Raw genomic sequence first — 24,135 nt, 5'->3', positions numbered from 1 at the left:
ATTTATCTCCAAAAGAGCTTGGGTGTAAATGCATATTATCATCAATTTCAAGCAGGTCTTTTACAACAGGAGTCCTGTAAATAATTTTAAGAGTAAAACTAAGCAAAAAGAAATGTGCTCTGTATCCTGTAACGTTTGGGGTGGGGCTCAGAGGGAGGAGAATGTCAAAGTGCTTGTATTTTATTTATCTATTTATTTATTTTTCCACAACTAATAATTATGATTATTATTTTAAATTAAAGTATAATTGACCTACAATACAGTTAGTTCCAGATGCACAGAATAGTGATTTGATATTTTTTAACATTACGAAATGATCACAGGTTGAGTGATGATCTGTCACCATACAAAGTTATTACAATACTATTGACTATATTCCCCATGCTGTATATTTCATCCTCATGACTTAATTTTTTTTGTAACTGGAAGTTTGCACCTCTTAATCTCCCTCACATCTCCCCACACCTCCCACCTATGGCAGCCACCTGTTTGTTTTCTGTATCTATAAGTCTGTTTCTGTTTTGTTATGTTAGTTCATTTGTTTTGTTTTTCAGATTCCACATATATGTGAAATTGTGGTATTTGTCTTTCTCCGTCTGACTGATTTTACTAAGCATGATACCTCTAGGTCCATTCACGTTGTCACAGATGGTAATATTCCATTCTTTTTTATTGCTGAGTTATATTCCACTGTATATACATATCACATTTATCCACTCATCTATCAATGGACACTTAGGTTGCTTCCATATTAGCTATTGTAAATATTGCTGCAAGGAACATAGGGGTGCATACATCTTTTCTAATTAGTGGAATTGCTCGATTGTATGGTAGTTCTATTTTTAATTTTTTGAGGAATATCCATACTGTTTTCCATAGTGGCTGCACCGATTTACATTCCCACCAACAGTGCAAGAGGGTTCCCTTTACTCCACACCCTCTCCAACATTTGTTATTTGTTGTTTTTTTTGGCTGTGCCACACAGCTTGTGGGATCTTCGTTCCCCAACCACGGATCAAACCTGGGCCCCCAGCAGTGAAAGCGCCAGGTCCTAACCACTGGACCACCAGGGAATTCCCCATTGTCTTTTTTTTTTTTTTTTGGCTGCCTTGCGTCTTCATTGTTGTGCACGGGCTTTCTCTAGTTGCAGTGAGTGGGGGCTACTCTTTGTTGTGGTGCGCCGGCTTCTCATTGCAGTGGCTTCTCTTGTGGAGCACGGGCTCTAGGCATGTAGGCTTCAGTAGTTGTGGCATGTGGGATCTTCCCAGACCAAGACTCGAACCCGTGTCCCCTGCATTGGCAGGCAGATTCTTAACCACTGCGCCACCAGGGAAGTCCCTGTCTTTCTGATAATAACCATTTTGATAGATGTGAGGTGATATCTCATTGTGGTTTTGATTTGCATTTCCCTGATGACTAGTGATGCCGAGTATCTTTTCATATATTCCTTGGCCATCTGTATGTTTTGGAAAAATGTCTATTCAGGTCCCATGCCTTATTTTAATCTAGTTGTGTGTTATTTTGATGTTGAGTTGTGAGCTCTTTACATATTTTTGTTGTTAATCCCTTAGCAGATATATCATTTGCGAATATCTTCTCCCATTCAGTTGGCTGCCTTTTCATTTTGTTGATAGTTTCCTTCACTGTGCAAAAGCTTTTTATCTGTTTATTTTTGGTTTTGTTTCCCTTTCCTGATCGCTGTGGCTAGAACTTCCAGTACTGGGTCAAATAAAACTGGTGAGAGTGGACATCCTTGTCTTGTTCCTGGTCTTAGAGGAAAATGCTTTCAGCTTTTCAACATTTAATATGATGTTGGCTGTGGGTTTGTCATATATGGCGTTTATTATGTAGAGGTATGTCCCCTCTATACTCACATTGTTGAGAGTTTTTCTCATAAATGAATGTTGAATTTTGTCAAAACCTTTTTCTGCATCTATTGAAGGGAATCATATGATTTCTTTTTTTCATGAAAACAGAATTTTACCGAAGGCATAAACAGATAAAAAGATTACAAAAAATGAAAACTACAGGCCAATAACTCATTAATATATTCAATAGATGCAAGCATCCTTAACAGGCCTATGTTCTTAGCTGTAGACAATTTCTTTTTTTCTTTTTGAATTTTATTTTATTTATTTTTTTATACAACAGGTTCTTATTAGTCATCAATTTTATACACATCAGTGTATACATGTCAAACCCAATCTCCCAATTCATCACACCACCACCCGCAACCCCCGCTGCTTTCCCCCTTTGGTGTCCATACGTTTGTTCTCTACGTCTGTGTCTCAATTTCTGCCCTGCAAACGGGTTCATCTGTACCATTTTTCTAAGTTCCACATATATGCGTTAATATACGATATCTGTTTTTCTCTTTCTGACTTACTTCATTCTGTATGACAGTCTCTAGATCCATCCAGGTCTCAACAAATGACCCAATTTCATTCCTTTTTATGGCTGAGTAATATTCCATTGTATATACGTACCACGTCTTCTTTATCCATTCATCTGTCAATGGGCACTTAGGTTGCTTCCATGACCTGGCTATTGTAAATAGTGCTGCAATGAACACTGGGGTGCATGTATCTTTTTGAATTATGGTTTTCTCTGGGTATATGCCCAGTAGTGGGATTGCTGGATCACATGGTAATTCTATGTTTAGTTTTTTAAGGAACCTCCATACTGTTCTCCATAGTGGCTGTATCAATGTACATTCCCACCAACAGTGCAAGAGGGTTCCCTTTTCTCCACACCCTCTCCAGCATTTGTTGTTTGTAGATTTTCTGATGATGACCATTCTAACTGGTGTGAGGTGATACCTCATTGTAGTTTTGATTTGCATTTCTCTAATAATTAGTGATGTTGAGCAGCTTTTCATGTGCTTCTTGGCCATCTATATGTCTTCTTTGGAGAAATGTCTATTTAGGTCTTCTGCCCATTTTTGGATTGGCTTGTTTGTTTCTTTAATATTGAGCTGCATGAGCTGTTTATATATTTTGGAGATTAATCCTTTGTCCGTTGATTCGTTTGCAAATATTTTCTCCCATTCTGAGGGTTGTCTTTTCATCTTGTTTATGGTTTCCTTTGCTGTGCAAAAGCTTTGAAGTTTCATTAGGTCCCATTTGTTTATTTTAGTTTTTATTTCCATTACTCTAGGAGGTGGATCAAAAAAGATCTTGCTGTGATTTATGTGAAAGAGTGTTCTTCCTATGTTTTCCTCTAAGAGTTTTACCATGTCTGGTCTTACATTTAGGTCTCTAATCCATTTTGAGTTTATTTTTGTGTATGGTGTTAGGGAGTGTTCGAATTTCATTCTTTTACATGTAGCTGTCCAGTTTTCCCAGCACCACTTATTGAAGAGACTGTCTTTTCTCCATTTTATATCCTTGCCTCCTTTCTCATAGATTAGTTGACCATAGGTGCGTGGGTTTATCTCTGGGCTTTCTATCTTGTTCCATTGATCTATGTTTCTGTTTTTGTGCCAGTACCATATTGTCTTGATTACTGTAGCTTTGTAGTATAGTCTGAAGTCAGACAGTCTAATTCTTCCAGCTCTGTTTCTTTCCCTCAAGACTGCTTTGGCTATTTGGAGTCTTTTGTGTTTCCATACGAATTTTAAGATTTTTTGTTCTAGTTCCGTAAAAAATGCCATTGGTAATTTGATAGGGATTGCATTGAATCTGTAGATTGCTTTGGGTAGTATAGTCATTTTCACAATATTGATCCAATCCAAGAACATGGTATATCTCTCCATCTGTTGGTACTATCTTTAATTTCTTTCATCAGTGTCTTATGGTTTTCTGCATACAGGTCTTTTGTCTCCCTAGATAGGTTTATTCCTAGGTATTTTATTCTTTTTGTTGCAATGGTAAATGGGAGTGTTTCCATAATTTCTCTTTCAGATTTTTCATCATTAGTGTATAGGAATGCAAGAGATTTCTGTGCATTAATTTTGTATCCTGCAACTTTACCAAATTCATTGATTAGCTCTAGCAGTTTTCTGGTGGCACCTTTAGGATTCTCTATGTATAGTATCATGTCATCTGCAAACAGTGACAGTTTTACTTCTTCTTTTCCAATTTGTATTCCTTTTATTTCTTTTTCTTCTCTGATTGCCGTGGCTATGACTTCCAAAACTATGTTGAATAATAGTGGTGAGGGTGCACATCCTTGTCTTGTTCCTGATCTTAGAGGAAATGCTTTCAGTTTTCCACCATTGAGAATGATGTTTGCTGTGGGTTTGTCGTATATGGCCTTTATTATGTTGAGGTAGGTTTCCTCTATGCCCACTTTCTGGAGAGCTTTTATTATAAATGGGTGTTGAATTTTGTCAAAAGCTTTTTCTGCATCTATTGAGATGATCATATGGTTTTATTCTTTTATTTGTTAATGTGGTGTATCACATTCATTGATTTGCGTATATTGAAGAATCCTTGCATCCCTGGGATAAATCCCGCTTGATCGTGGTGTATCATCCTTTTAATGTGTTTTTGGATCCTGTTTGCTAGTATTTTGTTGAGGATTTTTGCATCTATATTGATCAGTGATATTGGTCTGTAATGTTCTTTTTTTGTAGTATCTTTGTCTGGCTTTGGTAGCAGGGTGATGGTGGCTTCATAGAATGAGTTTGGGAGTGTTCTTTTCTCCGCAAATTTTTGGAAGAGTTTGAGAAGGATGGGTGTTAGCGCTTCTCTAAATGTTTGATAGGATTCACCTGTGAAGCCATCTATTCCTGGACTTTTGTTTGTTGGAAGATTTTTAATCACAGTTTCAATTTCATTACTTGTGATTGGTCTGTTCATATTTTCTGTTTCTTTCTGGTTCAGTCTTGGAAGGTTATGCTTTTCTAAGAATTTGTCCATTTCTTCCAGGTTGTCCATTTTATTGGCATAGAGTTGCTTGTAGTAGTCTCTTAGGATGTTTTGTATTTCTGCAGTATCTGTTGTAACTTCTCCTTTTTCATTTCTAATTTTATTGTTTTGAGTCCTCTCCCTCTTTTTCTTGATGAGTCTCGTTAATGGTTTATCAATTTTGTTTATCTTCTCAAAGAACCAGCTTTTAGTTTTATTGATCTTTGCTACTGTTTTCTTTGTTTCTATTTCATTTATTTCTCCTCTGATCTTTATGATTTCTTTCCTTCTGCTAACTTTGGGTTTTTTTAATTCTTCTTTCTCTAGTTCCTTTAGGTGTAAGGTTAGATTGTTTATTTGAGATTTTTCTTGTTTTTTGAGGTAGGCTTGTATAGCTATAAACTTCCCTCTTAGAACTGCTTTTGCTGCATCCCATAGTTTTTTTTTTTTTTTAAATTAATTAATTAATTAATTTTTGGCTGTGTTGGGTCTTCGTTTCTGTGTGAGGGCTTTCTCCAGCTGTGGCAAGCAGGGGCCACTCTTTATCGCGGTGCGCAGGCCTCACTGTCGCGGCCTCTCCCGTTGTGAAGCACAGGCTCCAGAAGCACAGGCTCAGTAGTTGTGGCTCATGGGCTTAGTTGCTCCACAGCATGTGGAATCCTCACAGACCAGGGCCTGAACCCGTGTCCCCCGCATTGGCAGGCAGATTCTTAACCACTGAGCCACCAGGAAAGCCCTGCATCCCATAGGTTTTGGATCGTCGTGTTTTCATTGTCATTTGTCTCTAGGTATTTTTTGATTTCCTCTTTGATTTCTTCAGTGATCTCTTGGTTATTTAGTAACGTATTGTTTAGCCTCCATGTGTTTGTGTTTTTTACGTTTTTTTCTGTGTAATTCATTTCTAATCTCATAGCGTTGTGGTCAAAAAAGATGCTTGATATGATTTCAATTTTCTTAAATTTACTGAGGCTTGATTTGTGACCCAAGATGTGATCTATCCTGGAGGATGTTCCATGCGCACTTGAGAAGAAAGTGTAATCTGCTGTTTTGAGGTGGAATGTCCTATTAATATCAATTAAATCTACCTGGTCTATTGTGTCATTTAAAGCTTCTGTTTCCTTATTTATTTTCATTTTGGATGATCTGTCCATTGGTGTAAGTGAGGTGTTAAAGTCCCCCACTATTATTGTGTTACTGTGGATTTCCTCTTTTATAGCTGTTAGTAGTTGCCTTATGTATTGTGGTGCTCCTATGTTGGGTGCATATATATTTATAATTGTTATATCTTTTTCTTGGATTGATCTCATGATCATTATGTAGTGTCCTTCCTTGTCTCTTATAACATTCTTTATTTTAAAGTCTATTTTATCTGATATGAGTATTGCTACTCCAGCTTTGTTTTCATTTCCATTTGCATGGAGTATCTTTTTCCATCCCCTCACTTTCAGTCTGTATGTGTCCCTAGGTCTGAAATGGGTTTTTTGTAGACAGCATATATATGGGTCTTGTTTTTGTATCCATTCATCAAGCCTGTGTCTTTGGTTGGAGCATTTAATCCATTCACGTTTTAGGTAATTATTGATATGTATGGTCCTATGACCATTTTCTTAAATGTTTTGGGTTTGTTTTTGTAGGTCCTTTTCTTCTCTTGTGTTTCCCACTTAGAGAAGTTCCTTTAGCATTTGTTGTAGAGCTGGTTTGGTGGTGCAGAATTCTCTTAGCTTTTGCTTGTCTGTAAAGCTTTTGATTTCTCTGAATCTGAATGAGATCCTTGCCGGGTAGAGTAATCTTGGTTGTAGGTACTTCCTTTTCATCACTTTAAGTATATCATGCCACTCCCTTCTGGCTTGTAGAGTTCCTGCTGAGAAATCAGCTGTTAACCTTATGGGAATTCCCTTGTACATTATTTGTCATTTTTCCCTTGCTGCTTTCAATAATTTTTATTTGTCTTTAATTTTTGCCAGTTTGATTACTATGTGTCTTGGCGTGTTTCTCCTTGGGTTTATCCTGTATGGGACTCTCTGTGCTTCCTTGAGTTGGTGGCTATTTCCTTTCCCACGTTAGGGAAGTTTTCGACTATAATCTCTTCAAATATTTTCTCTGGTCCTTTCTCTCTCTCTTCTCCTTCTGGGACCCCTATAATGCGAATGTTGTTGCGTTTAATGTTGTCCTAGAGGTCTCTTAGGCTGTTTTCATTTCTTTTCATTCTTTATTCTTTAGTCTGTTCCGCAGCAGTGAATTCCACCATTCTGTCTTCCAGGTCACTTATCCGTTCTTCTGCCTCAGTTATTCTGCTATTGATTCCTTCTAGTGTAGTTTTCATTTCAGTTATTGTATTGTTCATCTCTGTTTGTTTGTTCTTTAATTCTTCTAGGTCTTTGTTAAACGTTTCTTGCATCTTCTCGATCTTTACCTCCATTCTTTTTCCGAGGTCCTCGATCATCTTCACTATCATTATTCTGAATTCTTTTTTTGGAAGGTTGCTTATCTCCACTTCATTTAGTTGTTTTTCTGGGGTTTTATCTTGTTCCTTCATCTGGTACATAGCCCTCTGCCTTTTCATCTTGTCTATCTTTCTGTGAATGTGGCTTTTGTTCCACAGGTTGCAGGATTGTAGTTCTTCTTGCTTCTGCTGTCTGCCCTCTGGTGGATGAGGCTATCTAAGAGGCTTGTGTAAGTTTCCTGATGGGAGGGACTGGTGGTGGGTAGAGCTGGATGTTGCTCTGGTGGGCAGAGCTCAGTAAAACTTTAATCTGCTTGACTGCTGATGGGTGGGGCTGTGTTCCCTCCCTGTTGGTTGTTTGGCCTGAGGCGACCCAACACTGGAGCCTACCTGGGCTCTTTGGTGGGGCTAATGGTGGACTCTGGGAGGGCTCACGCCAAGGGATACTTTCCAGAACTTCTGCTGCCAGTGTCCTTGTCCCCATGGTGAGCCACAGCCACCCCCTGCCTCTGTAGGAGACCCTCCAACACTAGCAGTTAGGTCTGGTTCAGTCTCCCCTGGGGTCACTGCTCCTTCCCCTGGGTCTTGATGCGCACAGTACTTTGTGTGTGCCTTCCAAGAGTGGAGTCTCTGTTTCCCCCAGTCCTGTCGAAGTCCTGCAATCAAATCCCACTAGCCTTCAAAGTCTGATTCTCTAGGAATTCCTCCTCCCGTTGCCGGACCCCCAGGTTGGGAAGCCTGACGTGGGGCTCAGAACCTTCACTCCAGTGGGTGGACTTCTGTGGTATAAGCGCTCTCCAGTCTGTGAGTCACCCATCCAGCAGTTATGGGATTTGATTTTACTGTGATTTTGCCCCTCCTACTGTCTCATTGTGGTTTCTCCTTTGTCTTTGGATGTGGGGTATCTTTTTTGTTCAGTTCCAGTGTCTTCCTGTCAATGATTGTCCAGCAGCTAGCTGTGATTCTGGTGTTCTTGCAAGAGGGAGTGAGAGCACGTCCTTCTACTCTGCCATCTTGGTTCAGGGCTCAAAAGGAATCATATAATTTTTATTCTCCGGTTTGTTAATGAGGTGTATCATGTTGGTTGATTTGTAGATATTGCACCATCCTTGCATCCCTAGGATAAAGCCCACTTGATCATGGTGTATGATCATTTTAATGTATTGTTGAATTTGATTTGCTAATATTTTGCTGAAAAATTTTGCATCTATGTTCTTCATTGGCCTGTAATTTTCTTTTTTTGTGGTGTCTTTTTCTGGTTTTGGTACCTGAGTAATGGAGCCTTGTAGAATGAATTTGGAAATGTTCCTTGTTCTTTATGTTTGGTAAAATTTCCCTGTGAAGCCATCCAGTTCTGGACATTTGTTTGTTGGGAGGTTTTTTTTTAAAAATTTTTATTTTTTCCACAAATTCAATTTTACTAGTGATTGATCTGTTCCAATTGTTTGTTTCTTCTTCTTCTTTTAAAAGATTTATTTATTATTTATTTTTGGCTGCATCGGGTCTTAGTTGCAGCATGTGGGATCTTAGTTAAGGCCTGCGGGATCTTTCGTTGCAGCACGTGGGGTCTTCGTTGTGGTACGCGGGTTTCTGTCTAGTTGTGGTGTGCAAGTTTTCTCTTCTCTAGTTGTGGCATGCAGCCTCCAGGGCATGTGGGCTCTGTAGTTGTGGTGCATGGGTTCCAGAGCTTGTGGTCTCTGTGGTTTTGAGCTCTAGTTGAGGTGTGTGAGCTCAGTAGTTGTGGTGCATGGGCTTAGTTGTCCCTTTGGCATGTGGGATCTTAGTTCCCTGACTAGGGATCAAACTGGCGTCCCCTGCATTGTCAGGCAGATTCTTTACCACTGGACCACCAGGGAAGTCCCTGTTTGTTTCTTTTTGATTCAGTCTTGTGAAGTTGCATGTTTCTAGAAATTTGTCCATTTCTTCTAGGTTGTCCAATTTGTTGGCGTACAACTGTTTGTAGTATTCTCTTATGATTTTTTTTGTAGTTATTTCTCCTCTTTCATTTCTTATTTTGTATATTTGGGTGCTTCTCTTTTCTTCTTTGTGAGCCTAGCTAAAGGTTTATCAATTTTATTAATCTTTTTAAAAAACAGCTCTTGGTTTCATTGATTTTTGCTATTTTTTAATCTGAATTTTATTTATTTCCTGTCTGATCTTTATTGTTTCCTTCCTTCTGCTGACTTTGGACTTTGTCTGTTCCTTTTTTTAAAAAATTCGTTTAGATGGTAGGTAGGTTGTTTATTTGAGATGTCTCTTGTTTCTTGAGGTAGACTGTATCTCTATAAACTTCCCCTTTAGAACTGCTTTTGGTACATCCCATAGATTTTGGAGTGTTGTGTTTCCATTTTCATTTGTTTAGAGGTTTCATGATTTCCTTTTGGTTTCTTCATCAATCTCTTGGTTTTTTAGTAGCACGTTGTCTAGTCTCCTTGTGTTTGTTTTTTTCCCATTTTCCTTTCTGTAATTGATTTCTAGTTTCATACTCTTCTGGTTGGAAAAAATACTTGATATAATTTCTATCCTCTTTAACTTGTTGAGACTTGTTTTGTGGTCTAGCATGTGACCTTTCCTGGAGATCATTCCATGTGCACTTGAGATGAATGTGTATTGTACTGTTTTTGAATGGAATGTCCTGTATATATCTATTAAATCCAACTGGTCCAATGTGTTATTTGAGACCATTGTTTCCTTATTGACTTTCTGTCCGGGTGATCTGTCCATTGATATAAGTGGGTGTTAAAGTTCCCTACTATTATTGTAGTGTTGGCAATTTCTCCCTTTATGTCTGTTAATATTTGCTCTATATATTTATGTGCTCTTGTATTAGGTATATATATGTTAACTAGTGTAATACTCTCTTCTTGTACTGATCCCTTTATCATTATGTAATGACCTTCTTTCCCTTTTGTTATAGACTTTGTTTTAAAGTTTATTTTGTCTGATATGAGTACTGCTATCTCCACTTTCTTGTCATTTCCATTTGCATGAAATATCTTTTTTTCCCCACGTTCTTGCTTTCAGTCTGTGTGTCTTTAGCTCTGAAATGAATCTCTGTAAGCAGCATATATATGGATCTTGTTTTTAATCCAGTCAGCCACACTAAATCTTTTGATTGGAGCATTTAGTCTATTGACATTTAAGGTGTTTATTGATAGGTACATACATATTGCCATTTTCTTACTTGTTTTCTGATTGCTTTGTACTTCTTCTTTTAGCTTCCTCCCTTGTGTTTTGATGACTTTCCTTTTTATTTTATTTATTTTTATTTTTTAAAATTTTTATTGGAGTATAGTTGATTTACAACATTGTTGATGACTTTTAGTGGTATGCTTCTGTTCCTTTCTCTCTAGTTTTTGTGAATCTATTGTAGGTTTTTGATTTGTGGCTATGATGGGGTTCATATATGTTGACCTATAACTATATCTACTTGTTTTAAATCGTAGTCATTTAAGATCAAACACATTCTAAAAGATCTACATTTTTTTACTCCTTTCCCCCATATTTTGTGTTTTTGATCTCATATAAATATGGAACGCTTGATGAATTTGCATGTCATCCTTTCTCAGGGGCCATGTTAATCTTCTCTGTATCATTCAAATTTTAGTATATGTGCTACCAAAGCAATCATCCTTTAACATATTTGTAAAGTTGGTTTAGTGGTGCTAAACTCGGTTAGCTTTTGCTTGTCTGTAAAACTATTTATCTCTCCTTCAGATCTGAATGACAGCCTTGTCATGTAGAGGATTCTTGGTTGTAGGCTTTTCCCTTTCATCTCTTTAAATATATCATGCTACTCCCTTCTGGACTACAGGCTTTCTGCTGAAAAGTTAGCTGATAGCCTTATGGGAGTTCCCCTGTACATACCTTGTTGCTTTTCCCTTGCTGCTTTTATGATTTTTCTCTTTATCTTTAATTTTTGCCATTTTAATTACAATGTGTCTTGGTGTGGATCTCTTTGGATTCATCTTTTTGGGGATATTCTGTGCTTGCTGGATATGAATGTTCCCTTTCCTAGATTAAGGACGTTTTCAGCTATCATTTATTCAAATAAGTTATCTGCCCTTTTTTCTCTCTCTTTTCCTTCTGGTACCCCTGTAATGTGACTATTACTATGCTTTATGTTATCCCAGAGGTCTTTTATACTATACTCATGTTTTAAAATTCTTTTTTTTCTGTTCAGCTTTGGTGATTTCAACTAGTCTGTCTTCCAGTTTGCTAGTGTATCCCTCTGTATCAGCTAGTCTACTGTTGATTCCTTCTAGTGTATTTTTACTTCAGTTATTGTAGTCTTCAGCTCTGTTTGGTTCTTCTTTATATTTTCTAACTCTTTGTTAAACTTCTCACTGTGTTCATCCATTTTTCTCCCAAGTTCATTAAACATCTTTATGATTGTTACCTTGAACTCTTTCTCAGGTAGATTGTTTATCTACAGTTCACTATGTTCTTCTTTTGGGGTTTTATCTTGTTCCTTAATTTGGAATATATTCATCTGTTCCTTCATTTTGCCTAATTCTCTATTTCTATGTATTAGGTATGTTGGTTATGCTTCCTGATCTTGGAGAAGTGATCTTATTTAACAGATGTCCTATGGGGCCTGGCAGCATACTCCTCTCTGGTCACCAGAGCTATATGCTTTAGGGGTGACCCTTTGTAGGCTGCTGGGCCCTTCTGTTATGATGGGACCCACTACTGCAGGCAGCTGGTAGATGGAGCTGATCCCTGGCATCGTTTGTTGCTGGAACCTGACTCATGCAGGGACTGCCAACCTGCTGGTTTGTGGGGCTAAATCTTCGTGTGGCTGGTTGCATGGACAAGGGTATCTGGGGCTTGTGCCTGGCCTGCTTCTGGGCAGGGCTTAGTTCCTATATTACTGGTCTCTCAGCCTGGGGGGTCCTGGGACTGTTGCTGACCAGCTGGTGAGTGGGTAAGCCCTTGGTACCAATGGGCTAGAGGAAGACTCCAAAATGGTGCTTGGCAGCACCAGGGTCATGTGGTAAAATGAGCTCTCAGAAATGACAGCTGCCAGCATCTATGTCCTCAGGGGGTGTTCCTTTTGGCTCTTGCCTCTCTGGGAGCCTCTCCAATATCAGTAAGTGAGTCTGACCCAGGGTCCTTTCGAATTACTGACTCTGCACTGGGTCTCAGAGCATGTGTGATTTTGCATGTGCCCTTTAAGAGCAGAGTCTCTGGTTCTCCCTTAAGCAAGTCCCACTGGCCTTCAAAGCCAGACATTCTGGGGGCTTGTCTTCCTGGTGCAGGACCCCTGGGGCTTGGAATCCTCATTCCTTTTGGGAGAACTTCTGCAATTGTAATTATCCTCCCGTTTGTGGGTCATTTACCCAGGGGTGTGGGTCTTGACCATACTGCATCTTTGCTCCCACTACCAATGTCACTGTGGTTCCTTCTTTATATCTTTAGTTGCAGAAAATCTTTTCTGCTAGTGTTCAGGTTATTCTCATTGATAGTTGCTCAGCAAATAGTTGTAATTTTGGTGTGCCCAATGAGAGAAGGTGAACTCAGGGTCTTCCTACTCCACTATCTTGGCAGCAACTCCAAAGTGCTTGAAAGTGTCAGTGATGGGTGGCTGATAGGTCTCCTGTCTTATGACTTCTCTTTCAGAAGAAAATGAAATGTTTCCTGTACTCTTAGTGCCAATGTTTCGTGTCCTTTTTAAAATTTTTAATTAATTAATTAATTAATTTTTGGCTGCATTGGGTCTTCGTTGCTGTGCATGGGCTTTCTCATGGGGTACAATACAATTGTACAATTGTATTCTGTAAACAGAATAACTTCATCTGTTTTGCATATGCCAACTCTATGGCTTAATACAAAATGTTTGATAATTGTAAGTAACATTGTTTACAATGTATTAAATGGACAAAGTGTTATATTGATTGTTCTATACCTAAGTGAGACTTCAGGGAAACACATATTTACCTGAAGATAGAAAATTGGATTTAGTGATGAATAATTTTGGATCTCCCGCTCCAGTTCACAGTCAGCACTTGATCAATGATCTTATTCCTGTTGGGTCCTTTGTTTATTCAACATAATGCATTGGAGCACTACTCAGCATTCAGTGCTCAATCATTGAAATGATTTTATAAGAAATTTGTTTGGCAAGTCAAACAATATATAAGATTTAAAAATTCTTTATACCATACAGAAAGTACTACTTCTAGTACTTTCTTGGTTTTATTTGTTACACTTAAATTAAATACAGCTGGAATTTATTTTGGTGGAAGGAGTGAGGTAGGGCTCCAACTTCTCTTTTTCCTTCCAAATTTCAAGCCAGTTTTCTCAAAATGATTTAATGAAGAATGTAATTTAAAAACTTGCATGTGCCCAAAATGCTATTTAAATAGAATACTAATGAAATCTTGGAAAGAAATTGTGGCGTGATTTTCTGTTTTCAGATGGTTTTATTCCAATTAAGATGAACTCAAGGCTTAATGAGGACTTGTGAAGAAACAGATTCAGGAACTAGTACTCTTTTACCTACAAAAAATATGAGGAGGAGGAGCTGAATGGAAACCGCTAAGGAGAATAAGGTGCAGAAATAAAAACATTTTGAAGTATATATAGATAGAAGGGTATTTATTGCAGCACTGTCTATGACACTGTCTGGTTTCTTAAGCAGATAGCAAACCTCTAGAGCCCTTGTTCTGTGAGTCAAATCAATCATAGCCACATTTCTGTTACAGGCAGCCAAACACAATCCTGACTGATACTCTACATTTATTTTTTTTCCTGTGTGCTTCTATATCTCTACTTTTACTTCATTGTTTCATTTAGCATGGGTTACTTTTTTTTTAAATTAAAAGTTAAAATTTTTTTTTAAAAATTAATTAATTTAATTTATTTATTTTGGGCTGTGTTGGGTCTTCGTTGCTGCGTGCGGGCTTTCTCTAGTTGCGGTGAGTGGGGGCTACTCTTCATTGTGGTGCGCAGACTTCTCACTGCAGTGGCTTCTCTTGTTGTGGAGCATGGGCTCTAGGCATGTGGGCTTCAGTAGTTGTGGCACACGGGTTCAGTAGTTGTGGCTCGCGGGCTCTAGAGCGCAGGCTCAGTAGTTGTGGCGTGCGGGCTTAGCTGCTCCACAGCATGTGGGATCTTCCCGGACCAGGGCTCGAACCCGTGCCCACTGCATTGGCAGGCGGATTCTTAACCACTGCACCACCAGGGAAGCCCAGCATGGGTTACTTTTTAAAATCTAAAAGTGTTGCTAAAAATAAAGAGTATGTTGAATGTTGGACGGCTAAAGAAGAAATGAGAGTAATCAAGACAGTGAAGAGTTTATTGGAGGGCACAAAATAATTTGAGCAATATAATTTAATCTGCAGAGTGATAGCCATTTTTATGATCAGGATGTTAAGCACTTGAACAACCTACACCTCATTTTCATAACAAAGACACAACTAGGAAAAGAGTTAAATTTAAGAATTTATTATTTTTTTTAAAAAAGCAACTTCCAGGGTTTGTCATTGTACACATTTAGCCCAGTCTCCTATAGCAGGTACAGCAATAACTGATTTTTATAACACTGACTCAGAGGCACTGAAGATCCATACTGTCCTAGGAAGTATCACAGATAGAAGGAAGAATTAGAAGAGTTTAATGTTAAGTGTATTTAAAAAATCATATTCTAATTCTTTTAAATTGCTTATCCAAGTATGATAATATAGTAGAGTTCAGATAACTAGAAAACACAATTGACTAGAACATCCCATTCCCATCTGGTGTGCATTAATAGGCTTTTTATGGCATATATCTTTATATAGTTTGCAAACTAATTCAACCCACTTTTACACAGCATTAATTGCTTTTTATTGAGTTGGCACTGGGCTGAAATTGTTGCTCATTATCTCATCATTACGTTTTTCTAGTTCTTGGATGGATTTCCCTCATCTGACACAGTGTTTGGACTTTAGTATATATGAGACTTCCAGATTATCTCTGCCCATTCTAATGATATTTATAATGAGGTTATCCATGGCCAGATATCCAAGACTATTAATTAATATGTCCACTAGCTCTGTTCTTGATCTTGGTAAAAGAGAGACCTTGTGTCTTACTGGAGTATGGGCCAAGCTCCAGGACAGAAGCTGTTTGTGAGCTGGTCGTCAACAGAGGTAACCACTCAAGGTTTTATTAATGCTGTGCAAACAAGGGTCTCGTCATTTAAGTAACTATTTGTACATTTATAAAAGCAATACAGTCATGGGAAAAACCAACAAGCACAGCTTGGTAGAATAACCTGCCATGAAATATCATTGGCCTTATAATAATTTACTACAACTGTTCCTTTTATTCACACTGGATAGGAAATGCTTCCATCTAACACATGGAATATGAATATATACAACAAAAAGTTGGCTTTAATTAAAAAAAACTTCAGGAGGACAATAACACGAGGGTTGAAAAAATAATTTTGTGCAGTTTCCTAATCACAATCATATGTCTGCTACCTTTTACAGGGACTGACACAAGTTTGGATAGATTTTATAAACCAGTTAAAGAATTTTGCTGCCTGTAATAGCCTACTATTAAAATATTACCTTGTTCATACAGTATAGAGGTTTCTCCTTCTCCACTGTAATTCTAAATGACTGGGGTTGACATGAAGAGTCCCTTTTAAGGACAAACCCTGCTAATCCTCTTCAAAGTCATCATATATTCGCAGTTCCCCATTTCATCTAAAAGTTCACCAAAACAACATCTTGGAAACTGCACAGGGCTTCTGACTGATGTGCAGTTGGGATCCTGAATGTTGCATTCTCACCTGATGCCTGCCATCTTGATGCACAACAATGTCAACATCTTGGTTTGAACTTCCTGATGGCCACAGTGAGCCATGCAGCAGTGGTGTGGGGTGGACTGTTTTGTACCGCCAGCAGTCAAAACAGTGGCCAGGGGCTCAACGCCTCTACGCTGTGAGCCTGGGGAACCCATTCGCTTATGGAATGGTTCTCTGGAGTCCAGCATTGTCACTGCAGGTGGCCAAGAAATTCTGACACCTGCTTCATGGAGGACTATACTCAAGAAGAAACCTAATGTTCTAAAAATAGACAATATGGGCCAGGTTGGGGGGCAAGGGAGGGAGGTTGCTTTCATAAGCCCTGGAAACTATCTCTGATTTTAGCTCTATGAGGAAGCGGGGAGAGTCTCTGGCAGCGGCAGGCTGGGAGAAGGGCAGGTCTGAGGTATGCTTGGGGAAGTGTCAGTTTGGTGTTGGCAATGCAGATTTAGTGCCTGTGGACCCCGACTAGGGCACTCTGCCTAGATCTATTCTCCCCTGACTGTACATTTTATGCCCAAGGGTTTCCCCATTCCCCCACACAATCCTTGTTTGCTTTTGCTTTCTAAAGTTGAGATGGCAATTAGGGATTATTTATGTCTCAATTTTGACTGATTAGTGGTGGCTCTTTGGAATTATGATTTGAGGATTGTGTAGAAATCATTGGGCTCCATGGAAGATGGTGCTGTGATTGATTAGCAATGTCTGCCATGGCTACAAGCATTGGTGTGTATGGAATGCATGCTAGGTCCTATGTCTCTGTTCTAAGTAAGATGAAAGAATGAGCCTGGCTTGATGGGTTTTTGAAGGATCTTCGGAGACCACAGCCCAAAGCACTAAGTTTGCATTTACTTTATATTCTGCTTCATTCCTGAAAAGATTTAAGGGTTTTGGGAGTGGAATTTTAAGACCCGTGGAAAGTTGGAGGGGGAGGTAATTTTGAACAGGCTGGTGCAGGAGGCCCTAAACAGTGGCCTCTGTTTTCACCCTTGGGTGATGAAGCCTAATGTTTAGAAAGTGATTATAGAGCTTACTGGTGATAGCAGATTCAGAAAGACTTGGAGGAGTGGAGTGGTTCCCAGGCATGGTGGGAATTTCAGGCAGCTGATAATATTTGTGAGTATGTTGAAAAGCCAAGGAGAAATATATTTGTATCCACAAACACATGCTTTTTTTGGGATAAATTCCTTAGTATGTCAGGACTATTGTCTCTCAGCTCTATCTAGAAGTCTCTGGTGCACAACTTCACCGAGAAAGAAAAACAAAATCAGTGAAATTGTGTGGTAGGTGCTAGTGATGCCATTTTGGGAAGATCAACTAATGTTTGTCTCTGGAAAATAGGATCAATCACTTCTTCGTATCTCAAGTGATTTAAATCGAAGCCAAATCTTGATTTTTTTAACATGAGGCATTAACAAGTTGCTCTTTGACGACGCCGTTGTCTGTTGATTTAGGGGCCATGTTGGGCCAAAGCCAGCCACCTCCAGCTGCTGATGGCCTGTGGGTTTTAGAAACTGTCTGATGCTCCCATCAGTACTCGCCTGTCAGTGCACACACCTGATTTCACTTACACAGCAACATGGTAACATACCTTTTCCTTCAGTAAACAACCGCCCTCTTCCTCACTTGGAAACTGGGAGAATTTGGAAGGAAAATAAGGCATATCTTTTCACTCCTCTGCAAATCCCAGAACATGCTTTTGGATACCTGTATGATGTTGAGTTTCTTGCCACGATGGGGACCCCAATCTTTCCCCAAAGATGTAGGCAAAGGGTCTTGACCTTCCTGGGTGGCACATAGAGGTGAGGATTCCTTGGTCCCTAGGCCAAGGGTCCAGGATCAAGTGATGGAGGTGGAGTGAAAGAGGGAAGGCAGCATTTAGCAACCCAGCAATGTTATTTCTTATCTGACTCTGCATTTCACCCTCAGAGAAACGATTTTCTTATTGATCTCCATGAGACACAATCCCATTTAGAGCATCTCAGCAGTTTCAGTGTCTCTGGAACCTTCTAGAGGTGATGGCTGGCTGGCTATAATTGTGACTGTAGTTGCCTCATTGTTTGTTTTCAGGCAATTCAAAATTTCGATTTCTTTCCTCTGATCACAATTGTCGGTGTACTGGTGTCACAAACCAATTTTTAAAGTGTGTGAACCTCAGTGGGCTTTATCACCACTCATTTCCAAAGTGGAAGCCCCCTTTAACTGGAAAGACTTGTTCTAACAGCACAGAGGAGCCTCCTCCCCGAAGTTTCTGAGAGAACCCAGAGCATGAACTGTGGGTTCTAGACAGAGGGCCTAGGAGGTGGTCGGGAGGGGGGTGGTGCCCTGTTGGGAGGGGGAGCCTGAGGGGGAGGGGGGAGGATGGAAGGTGGGGATGGAATTGGAGGGGTTGGGGAACTGGGGGGTGGGGGAGGGCAATGGGGAGCAGGGGGTGGCGGGGTGTAGATGGGGGCAGGAGGCGGTGAGGTGGTGTGGTAGGCATTGTTGAGGGGGTACTTGGCAGGCGGATTGTTCTTGACTCTGGTGAAGTTGATACAGCGCCCCTGGAAGAGAATCAGAGAGAAGGAAACATGAGCTGATGCTTGCTGGGGGCTTACAACAGGGCAGGTGGCAGTGTGCAGGAGGGGGGCAGCCTGAAAGAAATATGTAGAAAGCAGACGCCATGTTTATGTCCGTGCGCTCAGTAGAGCATTACAACAGAACTTGACAGCAAATAAGCTCCTCGTTCCCTTCTTCTGGGCTTACTGTGTTGCAAAATTATCTGTTCAATTTCATTTTTCGCCGAGTCTCTCTCTCTCAAGGAGGCGGAAGAGAAGGGGACTGACCTTAACTGGACGCACAGGGTCAAGGTGAGTACAGAGGTCATTGAATTTAATCTCCTCAACAGCCTTGCCAGGCAGGTATTATTACCAGTTGTTCCATTTCATAGATGAGGACGTTGAGGCTCAGAAAGGTTAAATCACAACTAGGAAGAGGTGGGGCTGTTGTCACCAGTAGATACAGCCTCCCGCTCCAAGCCCCTGCCTTCCCCAGAACTCTGACATGAACAGTTTATCCTGCTTTTGTTTTCCCTGGGGAATCCCTCTTCTTCCAGCTGCTGCTGCACCTGCCCAGGTGCCCTTAGGTTCTTAAGAAATACAACCTGGGGACCTTTTGTTGCAAAGCAGGCATCTACCCTGAATCCAGCTTTTTCCCCACCCTTCCCGGGTACCTGACTAGATAATGCAGAGTAGACACCTGGAACCCCTACAGTAGCCTCTTCGAATTCCAGAATATGAAGCCAGCCCTCGGTAGCCCTCTCTCCCCTGGGGCACCTCCTCTTTGCTCTCCAGAATCACAGGCCCCCCAGCCCTGCCTCCCAACAGATACCTCTAGTCTCAACAGGCACTTGGGAGCCTTTCACCCAACACTGGGCTCTGCAAGGGACGGGGGCACAGGGGCTCTCCCTGTCACGATGTTCTCCTTCTGGTGTGTGGACCCCCCTCACCTTTCCCATTCGACCCTCCCCTTCTTGCCTGGGCAGGGTACCGACCAGCCTTGTGGGGTCCGGGCCTTTTTCCAAACTTCCCATGCCTATGGGGGCATCTTCTTCTTCTCTCTACTGTGTGTCCTGGATGCTGACAGAATCGGGGCCACCCCCTCTGAGGCTGCCCTGTCCCTTTCTCCTCTCCTGTTCATTTCAACCCGATACAAGCATTATACTGGGGCCGAGGAGGGAGTACAGCATTTTTCCTGGCTTCATTGTTCAGGATGGACGCCCATCCTGTGGTGGCCAAACCGGATGGGATGTGTCCAGAGGGGCCACAGTTTCCCTTTCCAGGCCTATTGAGGAAGGGCCTGAGGGGGATGAAGAGAGTGAAACTGTGGACTTTAAGGACCGGTTACCTGAAGGACAAGCGGGAAATACAAGTGTGTGTGTGATTTGAGACTTGGCTTGGGGAGCGTCACGGCAGGGGCACGGCGAATGTTTGTGGGAGCTGGCGGGGCCCTGAGCAAAGCTTTCCTCACACGTGTACACCCCATCCATCCTTCCGGCCCTGAGTCAAGTCCCTTTTCCTCCACACATCTTTCCCTGAAGAGCCCTGCTTCCACTCATCTCTTGCTTCCCTCCCTGAGTTTCCTAGCTACAGTCTACGCCACACACCGAAGCCTGCATACGATAACTGCTGTATCTGTAAATGCCTTGGCTCCCTGACTAGGTGAGAAACTTCTGGAAGGCAGTGGCCTTGTTTTGTGCTCCACTGTTGGTTTAGGAATTACAGTGCCGTATTTAGAGGTCAGCACCCCATTTTCTCTGAGCTTGCATTTCATGAGATTAAACCATGACCTACCTTTATTAGGTTTCGATTGGGGTCCACTAACCGCAGAAATCAGCTACCAACTTCTCATTGCATTGCCCAGAACTCCCAGATCATGGTCAGACTTTCACAGGTTAAGTCAATTTTGTGACCCAGTACTGTGAATTCCCGTTTGTCCAAGCAGCCCTCTTTTACAGCTTTATAAATCTAAGCCTCGGTTACAGTTTATTTATGATCCTGGATAAAGCTCTTTCTTTCAAGATGTGAATGTCCTAACGATCACCATCTGTGATAAGTTCCTGTAACGGACAACTCAGAGTTGGGATTTACTGTACTACATGTTCTGCCCTTCATTCCTAGATATGCCCAGTCAGACCAAGAGGCCCATTTCCTTTAAAGATGAAGGAAAAATTCCGATCCTGGGGAAGGAGCTGCTGGTGCCTGGAGTCAAGTCCCCACGTGGCTTCAGATTTCCTTTAGGGCTGGTCATCCCACTGTTCTCTCCCTCCCTTTAGGGATCAGTGATGGTGAGCTGGGGCAAGAGAGCAGGTGAATTATCTCAGAGGCCCGTTTAATTATTTCACACAATTATAACTCAATGTTTTTACCGGAGACAAAATCAGGAGCTGCCAGGCTTCTTCTGTTCCTAAACCAGATTAGGATTCCTAAATGTCTTCAGAAAGATTTGAAAGGATCCACGGAACAAAAGATGATCTCTCACATCTGTCAGCTAAAGATGGAGTAAAGACGGGCAGGGGTGGGGGTGCGGGGGGGCGATGGGAGTGAGATGGAGAAAGACCTTCCTCGGTCAGCCCCTCCCCAGCTGCCATCACAGCCTCTTGGCCACAGCAGCTGAAGGACAGGGGTGGGGCGGGGTGGGAGACAGGCAGAGAGCGCCCCTTCGTGTAGTCAGTTACACCCCAGGGGTGCCCCACGGGCACCTGCTGCAGAGCACAGGCTGTGGTTCATTACAGATCCAGCACATTCGAGCCCAGCATAGCAGCCCAGAGCCAGAGGGGCGGGGGCAAGCTCACAGCCTCTGCCACGCCCCCCTGAGTCACACCCCACTGTGAGATGTAGGCTGGGGAGAATACACCACCTGCCACTCACAGTCAAGATGATTAACTTAACCAGTTTTCTTGAAGGGCTTGGAACAGTGCCCGGCACATTGTGTTTGGTAAGTGAAGTTGAGTCTGGGTGGGGAAACATGCTCAGACTGGCTAGTTCAGTGCCTTCTAGGAGAGCTGCAGGCTAGAACCTCTACACTCCTCACCTGGCTTCTAGAATAAAACTGGTATACAGGGAAAAAAACTGTAGCATTGGACACATGACCAGAGCAGCTCCCAGAGCCGGCTCTCTTCCACACCTTCTTCTGTCCTCCCGTTGCTGCATCACTCCTGTAACTTCTTCTTACAGGACACACAGTTGACTAGTGATGCATTTACACATACCTAAAAGAAGATGCGGACACTGCATAAACAAATCCCTGGGGTCAGTTACAGCAAGACGCAATTAGGACTTCAGGGAGGGGTGTGGCTACAAATTAAGTTCTTAAAACCGGGAGCCAAAGGAGCCAACACAAACACTGTAACACTTAGACCGTGTAGCTGGCTTTAAGATCAGTTTACACGACATCATTTTTTGCTTGCGAGAGGATAATTGAAAGGCCAGATGTTCTCAGTGTCACACATGCCAGCAAATCTGCACCAGTGTTTGGTTAAGAGTTTGCTAGGACAATTAGAGCACTTAGTTCCTACGCTGGTCCTTGTAACCAGTTTAATTCTTTGCAGTATTGTTTTTGGGTGGCTTGGTTCAGATCCAATATTCGGCTTTGACCTCAGTTTACCTCACTGCTCATTTACAAAGTATATATGCCAATTATTTTCACACATTAGCAACAAAATGTCCTGATTAAATTTTAAGAAGAAAATGCAACAATATCTCTTGCTAAGTGGAGGCTTAGCAGGATGCTAGGTGACGTTCCTCCTGGGCTGAAAAATGCCATTTTGATTTGGTTGAATCTAATGGTGTTGGGAGGATTATTAGAAATGTCCAGGCACATCATCCACTTTATTATCAAAACCCCATGAGCTAAGTATTATTATTTTCATTGTACAGAAAGGAGATTGAGGGCTCAGACCTATTTAAATAACGTGCCCAAGACCACACAGCTGGTAAACTGTAGAAACAGGATTAAAACCTAGCTCTGCTTGCTTTAGGCTCTCCTCCCCCCCTTTTTACTGTATTATCCTGAACACAGGCTAAAAGTGCAAATAATGCCGTGAAGCACTTGTGGATGGTAAGACACAGTGTGGCTCTTGGCCACAATCCATCAGCTCTTAACATAGATCTGATCAAGAGATCAGATCAAGAGATCGAGAGATCTTTCCAGAACGTAAGTCTGGTCAGTTCACTCCCCAGGTCAACATCTTTCAATGGCTCCCAATGATCTTTAAAATAAAATGCAAATGCCTCCCTCCGATAGCATATGCTATCTGTGATCTGGTCTTTGCTTACATTTTTCAATTAAATTCTTGTTCTTTGTTGCGGGATGTCCACCCTAGCCCAACCTAAGCTCTCCACAAATATCTGTTTAATGAAGACTATACTCTGCCACTTGGTAGTCTTCTCAATATAAACCTTGTTCCCCAATGGCTGGGGCATTATTTCTGAGGCACCATCTGGGTCTTCTCCTTTTGAGATCTTCATAGCAGCAGTAGGTTCGAGTTTAAGTTGGCACTCAAAGAATACTGCTCACACCTTTGAGGGTGTCTGAGGTGGAACAAGCCTTCATAGGAAGCTCAGACTTTCCCTGCAGGTTTAGGTTCTCAGAGGATCAAAGGTTCATGAACTCACGGCTGTGTGTTTACATCTCCTCAGTCATCCCCTGATGGTCTCTTTGGACCATTCCCTAGACTCTTAGGGCAGGGGTGGCGAGAATCCTGTGTGCTCCCCTTGATTTCCACACTTGAAGTGTTGACATGTTACCTTCAAAAATACCGTTTTGGGTTACTTTTTATTGATTTATCAAAGGAAGTTGTTCTTAAACAAAACTCTTTATCTAAACTGGAGGGGACACACTTTGAAACGATCATGGTGTAGTCAGGATGAAAGATCTTATTGACCAGGTTCTGGCTTCTTCCCAGCTTTGAACTGCAGACACTGATGATCCAAGGAGAACAGTCAGGAAACTGGGGGTGTGGGACTGTGGTCTGTCTGCCCTGTGGGTCTGGGCCGGGAGGCAGACTTCTACCTCCAGTTCTGCCTGTAGTGTGTGAAACCCTAAGTCTCGTTCTCTCTGTGGGTCTCAGCTTCTTCATCTTCATCTGAAACAAAATTGTTGTGCTAGTTAGACCAAGGACCCTTTAGCCCCAATATTTAAAAATTCCATCAGAATTCAAATTGCTTTGGAACCCTTTAACTTGGATACTTTAATCTGAATTCTTTGGGGGCAGCCAGTTTGCGCATCTTTTTTTTTTTTTTTTAAACAAATTTATTTATTTTTGGCTGTGTTGGGTCTTTGTTGCTGCGCGTGGGCTTTCTCTAGTTGCAGTGAGCGGGGGCTACTCTTCGTTGTGGTGCGTGGGCTTCTCATTGTGGTGGCTTCTCTTGTTGTGGAGCACGGGCTCTAGGCGTGCAGGCTTCAGTAGTTGTGGCTCGTGGGCTCTAGAGCGCAGGCTCGGTAGTTGCGGTGCACGGGCTTAGTTGCTCTGTGGCATGTGGGATCTTCCTGGACCAGGGCTC

General features: G+C 41.5%; 1 protein-coding gene and 1 non-coding gene across 2 annotated transcripts in view; both read right to left on the bottom strand.

Annotated features, from left to right (window-relative positions):
• Nucleotides 1–10,817: 10,817 nt before the first annotated feature.
• LOC137778215 (U6 spliceosomal RNA) lies at nucleotides 10,818–10,920 on the bottom strand. The gene has a single exon (XR_011076795.1). It is a non-coding gene; the product is annotated as a U6 spliceosomal RNA (small nuclear RNA).
• Nucleotides 10,921–14,726: 3,806 nt separating this feature from the next.
• ANTXR1 (ANTXR cell adhesion molecule 1) overlaps nucleotides 14,727–24,135 on the bottom strand; it is a 243,333-nt gene continuing 233,924 nt past the window's right edge. The window contains exon 18 of the mRNA XM_068565027.1: nucleotides 14,727–18,636. Coding sequence (XP_068421128.1) covers nucleotides 18,376–18,636 — 261 coding nt within the window. The 3' untranslated portion in view covers nucleotides 14,727–18,375. The remainder of the gene's footprint in view (nucleotides 18,637–24,135) is intronic.

The sequence above is a fragment of the Eschrichtius robustus genome, chromosome 15 (genome assembly GCF_028021215.1).
Source record: "Eschrichtius robustus isolate mEscRob2 chromosome 15, mEscRob2.pri, whole genome shotgun sequence".
Lineage (NCBI taxonomy): Eukaryota > Metazoa > Chordata > Mammalia > Artiodactyla > Eschrichtiidae > Eschrichtius > Eschrichtius robustus.
The sequence above is the reverse complement of the archived record's forward strand: the minus strand, read 5'-3'. Positions and strand labels throughout refer to the sequence as shown.